Source organism: Varanus komodoensis, unplaced genomic scaffold (assembly GCF_004798865.1).
Source record: "Varanus komodoensis strain SLA01 unplaced genomic scaffold, ASM479886v1 scaffold5, whole genome shotgun sequence".
In the NCBI taxonomy this organism is placed as follows: Eukaryota; Metazoa; Chordata; class Lepidosauria; order Squamata; family Varanidae; genus Varanus; species Varanus komodoensis.
The window spans coordinates 10740570-10754487 of NW_025336087.1; the positions used below are offsets into that span (position 1 = coordinate 10740570).

The 13918-nt window shown below is 39.9% G+C and overlaps 1 protein-coding gene across 1 annotated transcript in view; it reads left to right on the forward strand.

Annotated features, from left to right (window-relative positions):
- Positions 1–13839, forward strand: part of HOMER1 (homer scaffold protein 1) — a 93814-nt gene extending 79975 nt beyond the window's left edge. The window contains exons 7-9 of the mRNA XM_044446728.1: positions 6490–6600; positions 9312–9392; positions 11387–13839. Coding sequence (XP_044302663.1) covers positions 6490–6600; positions 9312–9392; positions 11387–11575 — 381 coding nt within the window. The 3' untranslated portion in view covers positions 11576–13839. The remainder of the gene's footprint in view (positions 1–6489; positions 6601–9311; positions 9393–11386) is intronic.
- The last annotated feature ends 79 nt before the right edge of the window (positions 13840–13918 follow it).

The following is a 13918-nucleotide window of genomic DNA, read 5'->3' on the forward strand; positions in this document are numbered from 1 at the left end:
CTCCCCTCCCCTCCTCTTCTCTTGTTGAAGCTGAGGTTCTAATCTTGTGTCTTTTTTTTGTCCCATCATTTGCATTTTATGTTGTATTTATTCTTTGCATTTCTTCTTGTCTCTCACCTGTGAAGGGTGCATGGCCCTAACAGCATGATTTTGTGTGTTACTCATGCAGAAATAGGGACTGCAGGTGGTTTAAACTGCTGTGCTGCTGGGCTGGTTGATCGAAAGGTCGCCGGTTTGAATTTGCACAACAGGGTGAGTTCCCGTTGCTCCATCCCAGCTCCTGCCAACCTTGCAGTTCAAAAGCATGCAAATGCAAGTAGATAAAAAGGTTCCACTTCAGTGGGCAGGTAACAGCGTTCCATGCACTTCGGTGTTTAGTCATGCCGGCCACATGACCACGGAGACTGTCTGCGGACAAACGCCGGCTCCCTCGGGTAGGAAACAGAGATGAGCACCACCCCGTAGAGTCAGGCATGACTGGACTTACTGTCAAGGGGAAATCTTTACCGTTACCATGCGGAAATCCTTCTGTCAGCTGATAGCCATGTGCTCTGCTTGTTTGCCACACTGTGGACTCCTGCCCCCATTGTCAGGCATTTACTTAGTAGAAACAAAGAAATCAAGAGGGATGTGCTCTGGCAGAAGATGTTAGAGGCTGTGGCCTCCCTGAAAACGGAAATGACTTCGACACCATCGCCGGTGCTTCTCCCGGCCCAAGAAGAGAGCGATGAGCTTTTGGTTTCAGCCTCTCCACCACTAATAGCCATGCCCAGTCACTATCCCAGGCAATCATTTATGCTCTCAGTGGCAAGAAGAATTGTCTTGAAAGGCAGTCATCTAAATCATCAGATACTAGCCCTTCTAAGCTTTTGAACTTTTCAAAGAGGAGGAGGAGGGCAAGTTTCATGACACAGAGATTAAGTTGTCATTGCCTTCCCGCATCCTCATCCATGTTTGCCAGAATCTCTCTGGAGCTGCTGCTATTTGCTTTCACCTTCTCAGGAGAAATTAGAGATTCCATTCCACTCAGGTATTAGGCACCTTGGGATTCATTCTGTTGCAAGAAGAATTTAACAGGCACTGGGATGATTCTTCAGGTACAAGATTTCATTATTATGCCTGAGGCCAATTCCCTGCATTTTCTGGAGTAATCCTTATCCTGATCCCCAGCTTCAGACTGGGACCAAAGCTTGGGCAGGTCTCTTCCCCTATGAAGGCCTTTTTATTGGGATGACTGGAATGTCACGAGGTAGAGGGATCTCCAGTATCAGCACCTGGATCACATGCTGATCTTCACAGTCTTGTAACTTCTTTTCCCCATGTGCTTTTTGACCGACTGAAACATATGGGGGATTTTGCACCTTCAGGGAAACATATGGGGGATTTTGCACTTTCACTGGGTGCTGTGGCCCAGTGGTGTGGGCTCACTGCTCTTTAATTGCATGGAGTTTCTCCATGTCAACGAGGGGACCTTAAAGTCTGCTTGCTGTCTGGTTCTTTAGGCCACTTCCACAACCTCTCTCAAGATATCTGTCTATGTATAAATGCAGAGAGTGAGTGAGAGAGAGAAAGAAGTAGCAGTCATCAGTATTACGTAAGCTCACAAGATCTTTGGAGATGTTTTATTTTATTTATATTAATTTTAGTAATTAATTTTAAAACTAATTATTTTAAGGTTTTATTTTAATCCTTTTAATTTTCAAATGTCTATATTTCTGTGTCTCTCATGAGCCGACCAAATACAGGCAGTTTCTGAGTTACGAATGAGTTTTGTTCCTGAGAAAAATGGAAATTCATCTTTAAGTTGAATGTGTATGTAAGTCAGATGTATAGTTGGTCCTCCACGTTCATAGGGGTTAGTGGTGTAGGATCTCCATAAAGGTGGAAAATTGAATACCACAACCCCCACCCACCAAAACTTGCTAGTGCCTCCTCTTTGCAGCAAAGAAATGCCAGAGAAATTTCCCTCTCTGGGTGGCCAGGGCAGGAAGCCATGATTTGGAGGCCTCCCTGTCTACCATTTCACTTCCACTCTATCTATGGTTATGACAATTTTCTGCGCTAATTTTTAAAAATTAATTGGCTTTATGGCAGTTCATAAGTATGGGTTGTTTGTAACTTGGAGACTGCATGTACATGCAAACACTTGCCTTAAGTTGAATGGTTCAGTTTTGCTTCTGTACGCTGTTAGAGGGTGTTCGCTGTTAGAGGGAATATAAGCAGCAATGTGCCACTGAATGCCATGTACTAACACAAACTGTGGGGTAATGTTGTGCTCTGATAGCAGACTTTCTAGAAGCCTCTGGTTGTCTATAACAATGCTGGATGGGCTGAAGCTGTTGGCCTAGTTCAGACTTCACACTAAGCCACAGTGGGTTGCTACTGGAGATGGTTTCAGGGTGGCTTAGTGAGAGGTCTGAAGCTGAAGTGGTTTTCCATTGGGAGTTGTTTATTGGAAATGAGCCACCCTGAAAACACATGGCTTGTAATTGAGTTCTTTAGGGTGGTTGATTCTCAGGGTCAGTTTTTGTCTTTCAACTCTGGCAAGATGATTTTATTGGGATTTATGAGAAAGAGCTAGGGAGCCAACCAGTAAAAGCAGCAAAATCCTATGCCACACCTCACAATCTTGCTAGTGGAGCATAGGAATAGGTGTCATAAGTACAGGTTAGGGGACTTGTGGCTGGAGAGCAGCACTTGTGAAAGGGATCTCGGGGCACTGGTTGACTGTAGGCTGGAGCTAGGGGTCAGACTAGATGGCCCAGGAGACCCCTTCTGACTTGTTCTCTTTCTATGTTTAGTGCCTCTGCCTTTTTCACTCATTTCTTTCTTAGTGTTCTCTGCTTCAGGATGGATTTCTAATTCTGTTTTTGAAAGAAATATGAAAGAAAAGACACTGGGGACAATCTAAAATGCATTCGCGATAGTTTGTTTTTTGGTCTTGCACAAGAGTGAATGCCACTGTTAGGACATTTGTGCATTTGTCCTGGCAGTTTTACTGCTCTCCCTTAAAATTTGCACAAGTTTCTTTTTCCTATTTCTGTTCTGCCATTATGTTTGCATAATTTCCCTCTTAGTTTTACAACTCTACCTTGAAAGTTGCAGTTTTCACTTCCAGTTTACTCTTTTTCTGTGACATTTGCAGACATTTAGCTCTCTTACTCACTGCTTTGTAACCTTCATTTACATCTGACAGTGCGCAATAGAGACCATTGGAGAGATGGAAACACTGCCCTATGAGGAGAGACTGAGAGAACTGGGCATGCTCAGCCTTGAGAAGAGAAGACTGAGGGGGGACGTGGTATTCCTTTATAAGTACCTCAAAGGCTGGCACAAAGAGGAAGGTCAAGATCTCTTCTCACTGATACCAGAGTGTAGGACACAGAATAGTCAAGTCCAGTTGCGACAACCCAGGTTCATGCTGGACATCAGGAAAAGCTTCCGCACTGTCAGAGCAATACAGCAGTGGAACCTGTTGCCTAGAGAGGTGGCGGGCTCTCCCAACGTAGAGACATTCAGAAAGAAACTGGACAGCCCTCTGAGTGGGGTGGTGTAAATTGGTGTCCTGCAACAGCAGGGGGTGGGACCTGATGGCCTTCATGGCTCCTTCCAACTCTACTGTTGGATGATTCTATGAGATCTGCAAGCACAAAAAGGTGGGAGCAGCCAAAAGCATCTGACAGCTGCAGAGGCAGGTGTCATTACTTAGAGGCAGGTGTCATTACTTCAACAGACATGAAGCGGCCTTTTAAAAAGATGCACTCACTAGCAAAGAAAGTGCCAAAGTGGAGGATAAAGTGGACAGGGACATTGCCAAGAAAATGGATATTGGTGTTCTTGACTAAGTAGTGGGCAGGACTTCCCCCACCCCCACATTCAGTTGTGTTCAGAAGGGCTCAGAATATTATTTGTATTTTGTGATCTGATAATGTGGGGGAAGTTTGGCTTGGAACATGCATAAGTGAAGGATGAAGCTGATAAAGATATTAAGAAGAAGATAATATGGCTGTCCTGGGCTCAATGGAAGACAGGTGGTCTTGCAGTCTTGCGCAAGAACCCTTTCAAAATGGCACAGGAGCTTAAATCTTAAATTTAGTGATCTGATGTTGGAGGGTGGGGAGCTTCCCTTGTGAGCTGTCAACCCCAACCAACCAGTTGAGAAAGGGTGCTGACATAGGAAATGATTTCTTCCTCATGCTGTCTGTGCGTCATGTATCTAAGCTCCGCACCTGCACAAAGCCTTCCTTTCGAAAGTTGTTATGGCTTTAGGAATTTTTGGTGGAAACCCTCCCCCATTGTCTTTTTCGGCGTCCATCTGTTTCCTCATTTCCTCTTTGGCCACCATTGTAGTTGCCTTCTGAGGAGTTTCTACCATCTTTTAAGACTCTTGTTTGCTGAGGCTGCCTTGTTTTTGCACACTTTTCTTATGTGCTACTGTTCTTCTATCTTGCTGTTGTTTCTTTCATTTCTTTTGTTTGTAGTTGCCGATCATGTGAACTCCATTGAGGGGTACAGTCTTCAAGACTCCATTTCACACACCTGTAAAATGTGGCAGAAAACCTTCTCCACTCTGTTTTGTTTTGTCTTGGCAAGGGCTATGCTTGTGGGCACCTGGCCACATTGCTATGCCATTTCCAAACAGGCCAAACGGGTCCAGCAGGCTCCATGCAAACCCCATGGAGGAAGGCCTTGGAAAGGCAGAAGAAGCAACATAATTGGGCCATCTACGTCAATGGCCTTCTGATTCCTGGAAGATCTTTGGCAATTTCTACAGTGAAGAAAGGGCTTCCATACCCAGGTTGATCTCCCAAAAGGGGGAGAAACCCAATGAGATGTCATGGTTCATCAAGCTGTCAATACTTGTCCATTCTGATACTGGTCTCACCAGTTCAAGCCTTAGCTTACATACCAGCACATGATTCCATACCAATAGGGTTTCTCTCAGAAGGTAAAATGTGAGACGTGAATTCACCTTGAGAGCAAGAACCCATGAGAACCCCTTTCCCCTTTCAGGATTTCTGCATCTCTCACCAGCAAGGATGTCAGCTTTGGGATAAGTGGACAGCAGTGGCCCTAGGTATGTCCACCATGACTTTTCCTGCTCCCCATGTTCAGATTGGGATGAATAATTCCTGCTACCTCATCAAGCCTGTTGTTGGGATGCTTGGACCTGCAGCCATTCCTTATAAACATTGCACATACTGAATGGATGTTTCCGCACAGTACTGTCCAGACCACTGGCTTCTCAGGCCAGTGGGTGCTCATCCTTGCCCTCCAGTGCAGGATGACTTTGAACCACTGTCAGCACCAATGCATAGGGCTGCCATCAGATGCCACCCAGACCTGCTGTACCACTTCATGCAAATTTGCCCTTAGTCAGCTTTAGTTGGATTCTTTTCTTTTATGTCTTTTTGTTTCATGACACATTAAGAAGATCTGGATCTTCTTAAAGAAGCAGTATTGGTCACAATTCAGAGAAACAGAATTGTGCTTCTGGTGCTGGTGGGATATTTCTTTTATAATATCATACTTTAGAATTTGATTTTTTGAGAATGACTTTCAAAATGCAAACTATTGGATGTATAAAAATAAACAAATAGGTACACCACTGAGTTCTGTTGGGGTTCTTGCTGATAGAAAACAGAGCATAATCAAATAGATTCCTGTGGAAATTTGAACAAACCATTCCATAGAATGGTGGTGGTAGTTATGCTAATGGAAACATTTGGGGTAATGCGGGGATGCATATATGAACAGTACCAGGGCTCCTGCTTTTTTGCTTGGGAAACTATAGGGTTTGTGGTCTCAACCTGGTGCATTGCTACGGTTGTTTGAAATGAGAGGCTGTTCCTGTGGAGAGGTGCGGGCAATCTATAGGCATAAAATTGCTCCCAAGATACATTAAGAACCATCATTAGTTTATTTGGAGATGGTGCCTAAGAAAAGCATATCAGTTTCAAGACTTCTTTGCGTTACTGCATTTCAGTGAATTTACATATTTGGATAAGCCCTAGATCCCTAGAAAATGCTAGACCCATTTTTATTTTTATTTTTTGGAGTCATTGATTGCTCAAAAGACCACAGTGTAAATAAGTGATTAGATTTGCATATGGTCCATAAAAACAACTGACGATTTCCTAGGGCAAAGATTTTGATTTGAAGATGGTCTTTAACATTTTCTAATAATTTCCTGTGGTCATTTAAAAATAAACTACATATTACATTGATAATTTGATATATTTAACTCTAATATGTTCCATTTATTGCTGTATTTTTCCTTCAGTTATTTGTTTTAAATCTTACCAACTTTTGAAGTGTTGAAGTCACCCACAACAATTATACAACATTTTACCAATTTTCATCCAAAGCTGGGTATAGCTAATTACACATATTTCAGAAAGCACCAGTGCTTGGGTACAGATGCTTGCTTGCATAAGGAATTTTGCTGTATTGCCCTTAATTCTATATTTTCTTTTTGTATTTTTATAGGTGACTGAGCTGGAGTGTGTTAGTAGTCAAGCAAATGCAGTCCACACTCATAAAACAGAATTAAACCAGACTATTCAAGAATTAGAAGCCACATTGAAGAAAAAAGAAGAGGTACTTGTTTTAGATGATTGTAATAAAGTATCCTTGAATTTATACAGCTTATAATGCTAATCTTGAAACGGCAGTAGAAAATGGGATGATCTTTATGGGTAATAAGAATTTGTGTTTTGGCCTAGGACTGATGGTAATATCAACCATTTTATTAAAGTAAGGTAAACTTGTATCAAAAGAGAGGGCTTCACAGGGATGGGGAAAAGCTAATGGCTTTTCCTCCTCAGCCCAGCCCCCAGTGCTAAAGTTAGACTTTTCAAAATGCTTCCCTTGGCACTACTGCAGAGGATCTTTAAAACATAGTTTTGTCCAGGTGTGTAACAAACAGTCTAGAAATACTAATCCTAAGAAGGAAGTTGACCAGGAAGAAATTTGCAACGAGAGCTGAAATTTGGTACAGAATTGCAGCTTGGTCTCCTGAATAACCTGCTAAAAGTTCCAAACAATCCTACAGGCTTCCTACAGGAACTTTTTCTAAGCCCAGGTAATGTGGCAGAGAAGTCTGAAGAGTTAACGCAAAATCTGGGGAGATTTGGAGCTATCTTGAGACTTGTTACTTTTGCAAAACTCAGAATTCCATTAGCAAACTGCTGTGTCCCCCTTGATTCTCAGTGGCCTCGTTTTGACTACAATCCTGATAGTCCTGTGATTGATTTAGTGCCAATTGGCAGCAGAGGTCAAAATTAGCATTCAGTGAATGTTACCTTTTGACTGCAGCTAGAGTGGTCTGGCAAAAGCTTGGAAAATGCAGGTGCTCCATCAGTAATGGTAGAATTACAAAAATCTGGTGCATACTTATTAGCCTATTGTGTAGGGAAGTATGATGGAAGGCTAAATGACAATACATTGGTTGAAAAATGTGCCTTATTCTGAAGTTTTAGAATGACAACATCCATAATAACTCATCTTTAAATATTCTTTTTGTTTATGGAAAATTGAGAATAACTAGATATTAATAAAATGCATTCAGATTTGTGCAAGAGTGCACTTTTATTTCAAAAAAGCAGCAGATTCACTATGTTATTTTTAGAAATGTGAAAGCACGCTAACAAATAGACTTCAACCTGTTTCAAAAAGATTACATTTATACACTGGTTTTAAGTACCTGAAAAGTCTAGTGTGTTTGGATTAAAGGTACTTTCTCTAGAGATTATGACTGGCAGAATGACCCCATCAGTATGGGGCCATGCATTGGTGGGAAGTTCAAAAGCATCTTTGCCTGTTTCTAGCAAAGCACACTCACTTTCCAGAGAGTGAGAAGTAGGTAGGAATTGCCTTTTCAGATCACCTCTATCATCCTGGAAGTATATTATTCTCTTTCTGTCAGTAATTGGCACCAGATGTTGCAGAGGAAAGTTCAAGATAGTGCACTACAGTTCTGAAATAACATGCCGTCAGGAAAGTCACTTCTTAACCACCTAAATGGTTCAATTTTATTCCACTAAGAAATGTTGTGGCATTTACTACTTCCATGAATATGTTTTAAATTCTGGAATCCTTGCTGTTGTATCTCCAGTGATGTTTTACTACTTTGAATACTACCTAGTGAATCATTTATAAATGTCCATGCTTCACCTATTTCCCTGGGCACATGAGACATTCTGTAAAATAACGATATTGGTATCATGCTTGAAATTTATTTATTTATTTTCCTATACCACCCAATAGCCAGAGCTCTCTGAGTGGTTTACAGCAGATTATTTCAACACTGCTTTGTGGCTTGTTTTCTGTGCCATTCATAGTTGCATCCTCTGGCTTTTTCACGCCATAAAATAATTGGTTATTCAAAGTCCCTGCTAAACGTGTGTTTTAAGTATGTTGAAGCTCAAGGCTGGTGAAATGCCTGTAAGGGTGCTGCATTAAGTGGGGAGGATGCAGTCTGGCTCCCCGCCCCCCCCGCATCACGCAGGTATTTCTTACAGCATTGGTCGTGTTAAACCACATCTTGGGTGCACTGACATAGTATTCTGTGCTTACATGTGATGCGGAAAATCGAAATAACTTTTCTTTAAATTAAAGAGCAAATCTTGTTTGCTAACTTACAATGAGATTAAACCCACTGTGACATTTCTTCCCTGCACTAAATCAGATGTACAGACATTGACATACATTCCTTACCCCAGTTGAATTGTGCAGCATGCACAACTCCTTGTTTGCAGAGGAATAAATTAGAGGAGTTGCCAGCTCCAGGTCTGAATGTTTCAGTAACCAGTCATTCAGTGTTAGCACTGACATAATAAAGTTGATTTGTCCAAGATGAACAAGAGAGCCATTGCCAAGGCAAGTCAGGGGGATGGCTACTAAGAAGAGGGCCTTTTTGGTTGTGGCACCACAATTTTAGAAAGAACTTCCCAGGGAGGCTCACCTCTCCACCTACAATGCACTCTTTGCAGAACCATGTGAAGCCCTTATCTTTCCAGGAATTATCCCAGGAATCTTAGATTCCATCTGTTTTAAATTCTGTATTGTATTTTAAATCTTTGTATTATTGCTAGATTTTACTCTAACTTTCATTTTTATTTTATACTATAGTCTTAACTATTTGAAATTTATATGGTATTTTATACAGTACGTTATGCTTTAAATTGTTGTGAACCACCCAGAGAGCTTCAGCTATTCACAGTATAAAATGAAATAAATAAGTAAGTAAATAAATGTTCATATCTGCTTTAAGGTCAGTTGGGGTAATATGCTGTATTATTTCCCCTTAGGAAATAGAAAAATTGAGACAGGAAATCGATAATGCTAGAGAGCTTCAGGCCCAGAGGGACTCTTTAACTCAGAAGCTACAAGTAAGTAATGGGGCGGGGCCATCCAGTATGGAAGTATAGACAGTATGGACACTGTAAATGCTTAATGGGTGGGGGGAAGCTTTGTCATACTAAAAGGAAGAAACATTTAATAATGAAGATACACTGCCTGGTGCTGGAGAGACCATGGTGCAGACTCCTCAAGAGTGTCACTAATGTCTAAACAGTCCTTAGGAGTGGAATTGTAGGAGTGGTATCATTGGGTCATCTGTGTCAGAGTAATGCTGCTCAGATTTATATGAATAAGTTGGAAGAACTATGAAACCCTAAAAAGCAAACAAGTGCAGTTCATATAAGAAGGCCAAAAGGGGTCTGAAAATGAGCAAAACATTAGAGTTGAATATGTAGAAAGTTGCATATCTTAGGACAGAACCTATCTGCAGATAGCGTTCCCAGCTTTGTACAGATGGCTCAGTGAGTGTTCAGTAGACCTCATGGCTCTGACACTCCCCTCTCACCCATGTGCAAGTCTTCTCCTTCAGCCAGTGAGCCTATTTTCAGAGCGAGGGCCTGGCTTCACTGGACACCATGAAGGCCAGCTCATACTGAGGGCCTGGAGCAGGTCACGTTTGACTAAAGCAAAGCTGGTGTCAGGCTTCTCAAAGAGACAGGAAATGCCGCCCCATGAAGGATGTTGGGGCTGGCAGACTGGGAAGTGGCTGTATGCTGTGTCAAGAGGCAGCAAATAATGACTGAAGCTTAGGAAAGCTTTTGGCCTTGTTTAGACTGGTGAAGGTGGATAGTAATAGCGGATCTGTCAACAAGGGAGGCAGAGTTATGGAGACTTTTATGCCCAGTGTACTCAGTGTTGGTTGAAGGCTGTTCATTTTGATGTTATGTGCCGTCAAGTTGTTTCCAATTTATGGCAATCCCATGAATGAAAGCCCTCCAAAGTCTCCTGTCTTTGACAACCCTGCTCAGTTCTTATAAATTCAGGCTGTGGCTTCCAACCTGCTAAAATACTGAAATTTTCCTCAAAGCTTGAGCTACATTTTATATTGCATCTCCAGGCCAGACAACCAAACTTGGACAGGGTAGCTAGAATGAGCAGTCACTATGTAAATAATACTTCTTTTACTTATCAGTTGCAATTTATGGTAGCACTTCCAGTGCTGGTAGCTTTTGGTGTTTCAGTCTTTAGCAAATTGTTACAGGCACTGATGTATTTCACCTTGTCAAATGAGCAAGTGTGTTGGTTCCTTATTACCTTTAGAGTTATCACAAATGCCTGGTCAAATTAGTTGGTAATATACAGTATGATCATTAATCTGTACAAATGATGTCACAGTCTGTTATTGGCTAGATGGTACTGCATGCATTTTTTCTGACATGGGACCTTTCAGTGGATATGTGCCCTTGCAGAACTTTAAAACAGGTTCATAAGTAAGTGGAACATAAGCATCCTTTGCAAAACATTGTTGAGAAGACAGTATTTTCTATGTGAGGGAAGAAATTAAGTAGAAAAGAATCAATATGTTAAAGGCCAACCATCCTGTTACGCATCATCTGAACCCAAATACTGTCAAAAGCAGTTTTGCTTTTCAAACAACCTATAATAGGATGTTTTTCAAATGATTGAAATAAGGGTTTGCTGAGATAAATAGGAGGTAGGGTATAAGAAATGGTATTGAGAGGGTGGTCCCCACATATCTGGCCTTTATTTTCATCTTAATTTTACCAGGAGCAGTGCCAAAAGAACCTTCTGTCGATATATTGGTAGGCACGATATAGGATCCATGGTCTTTTCTTCCTATCCAAGCCATTTAAACTGTAAGCCTTGCTTCTCATGTATGTGGCAGGAATCATCATCTAGCGCTTGACAAATATGCATAATATAATTGCATGCTGGAAAAGCTCCGTTTGGGTCCCACTCTGCAACACAGCTTGCATAATGATTACTCTGAGCCCACATTAACAGTACAGAAAAGTGTACTGCTATATTTACAAATAACACATATTGCATATCTTTCTTAAAGGAAGTGGAAGTTCGAAACAAAGACCTAGAAGGACAACTGTCTGATCTAGAACAACGTCTGGAGAAAAGTCAGAATGAACAAGAAGCTTTTCGCAATAACTTGAAAACACTTTTAGAAATTCTTGATGGCAAAATCTTTGAACTAACAGAACTCCGAGATAACCTGGCCAAGCTAATAGAATGCAGCTAGAGAAAATGGGATCTCAGTGCCAACTTTCTTAAAGATGCGCTGTCTCTCTTCATAGGACTTTGTTGGGCTCTGCATCAAAGTTGCACAAAATTAGGAATATGTTCCTCCAGGAGGGCCTGTTTTAAATTTTCAACAATATATTTCAGTGTAAAATTTTAGAATTCAACTTGTAGCTAGTTGGAAAAAAAATAACTTGAATTACAAATTACCTCCTTGTACATAATTGGCCATAGATAACTCGAAAGATATTAACAGTAATTGAATGCAATCCTTTTCTAATTATTAGCCAGTGAAATAATAAGAAGTGCCCCAAATGACATCCCTGTTAGTGTTAGACACAAATGTAGACGATCTGTTTTATTTTACTTTGTTGGTTAAGGTTGCAATCCTGTGCATGTTTGGGCAAGAGGATGGCCTTCAACTCCCAGCTTGCCCAACCATCCATGAAGGCTGGGAAATGCTGGAAGTTGTAGGACTTCTTTCTGTCAAAACATACACAGTTACATAATTGCAGTGTTTTGTGCAAGAACTTTATGATGACAGCCCTGTCTTTTGTTATAATCTTAATAATTTCTCAGGATATTTTGCACTGTTAAGAAGCAGTGCATTACCAATTAATTCTTGCCAGGAGTGAGAGAGAGTTGCATCTTTAATTCAAACCTAATGAATAACTGCTTGGGTAGAGTTCTTCCCTTTTTTATACTGGAAGATACTGTATTTATTTATGATGTTCACTCTGGTGTTCTATAATATTGTCCAGTGTATGGTTTACTTTTCCCTATTTAAGTCCATGTATGTAGAAGTTCTGTATTCCATTTTGTTGCATATTTTGAAGCCAATCTGTGAAGGCAGGTGGAGTTTCTTCAAAAGTATTTTAAAATTTACTATGTAGAGATAAAAAGTATAAGGCTCAATTTAGTCTTATTAACCATTGCATAGGTTTAATATTTGCTGTTACCAAATTAGGTTTTAATAATTTAGCAAGAACTCTCGATGTTCTGGAACAACAACGATTTGCAGGGCATTCTCTGTATGTTGTTCTTGCTCAGTCATTTTTTAAAACACTGTGTAATCATGGGAAACTGACACCAAGCATTTTTTATTCTGTTGGGTCTTCACATCACCTTATCAAAAACCACACCAGGCAATATTCTGAACTTCAAAACAGGAATTGAATTCAGTTATCCTCAGTGAACATGTTTTTAAGTTGTTTTGATGTAATTTACAAAAGACTTTTGCCAAACATGTATTTCTTTATATAATATTTTTTATTTTAAAGAAAAAAAATGAAAAGTAAGCCAAGTGTCACATGTCTGCTTACTGAATGGGAACTGCATTATGGGACAGTCTTGCTGTAAATTGTCTAATATTGGAGAGGATTTTAAAATATGAATGAGAAGAATCAGACACAAGATGCACTGACCTTTTATTTACATCCAAATTAATTTGAATGTTAAATACAAAATCCAGCTTGAATATAAACTCTGTACAATAGATAATATTTCCACTTAAGGACTGCTATTCAAAACTAGATAATATAAGTCGGGTTTTTTATGTGTGTACTGTATGTATATACTGTATAATACACGCATTCTAATTTGTATTCGAAGTGGGAGAGATACATGGTTTAATTTATAAAATGCGATTTCCTTTATCTGTAATTTAACAGGTGTCTGCTGAAATAGCAGGAGTACCATTTAACTAAACCCTAAATTATCATGTATTATACTGTATGTACTGTACACATCATTTAAGTTTCATCCATATTTTAGAGTATTTTATCACTGATTTTATTTATTATTAGGGAAAATATTTGTTCACTGCATTCATTGGTAAAAGCTTTCTATGGTGATTTTTTTTAAAGACTTAATAGCTAGATGTTGATGATGTGTAACTTTATCAGGTCCAGGATAGTAGTGATTACCTGATTTTAATTTACCTGGAGAAGTTTGTACCTGATTCTCTTGCCATATGAGTGTCAACTGGGAACATCTTCAGCAAAATATAAAATTGGTGTAATTGTGGAGGAATGCAAAATGATTTAGCTGGGTGTTCCTAATTATGACAAGTTAGAACAGAGAATGATGGCAAAAAATGTAACATTATTTTTAATGAGATCAAAATTTTTAATACAATGACATTTACATGTGGGAAAATAGTTTACAAGATATTTCCACTTAAATGCTGTGTATATGTGTGGTACAAGAAATTTCTTTGTATATGTACACACACATATGTATATGCAGTATATGGAAAAATTTAAATGTGCACATTTTTAATATTTTCCTATTGAAATTAAATTTAAAAATTGGAAATCAATATTTGAGAATTTCTTTTCTCATG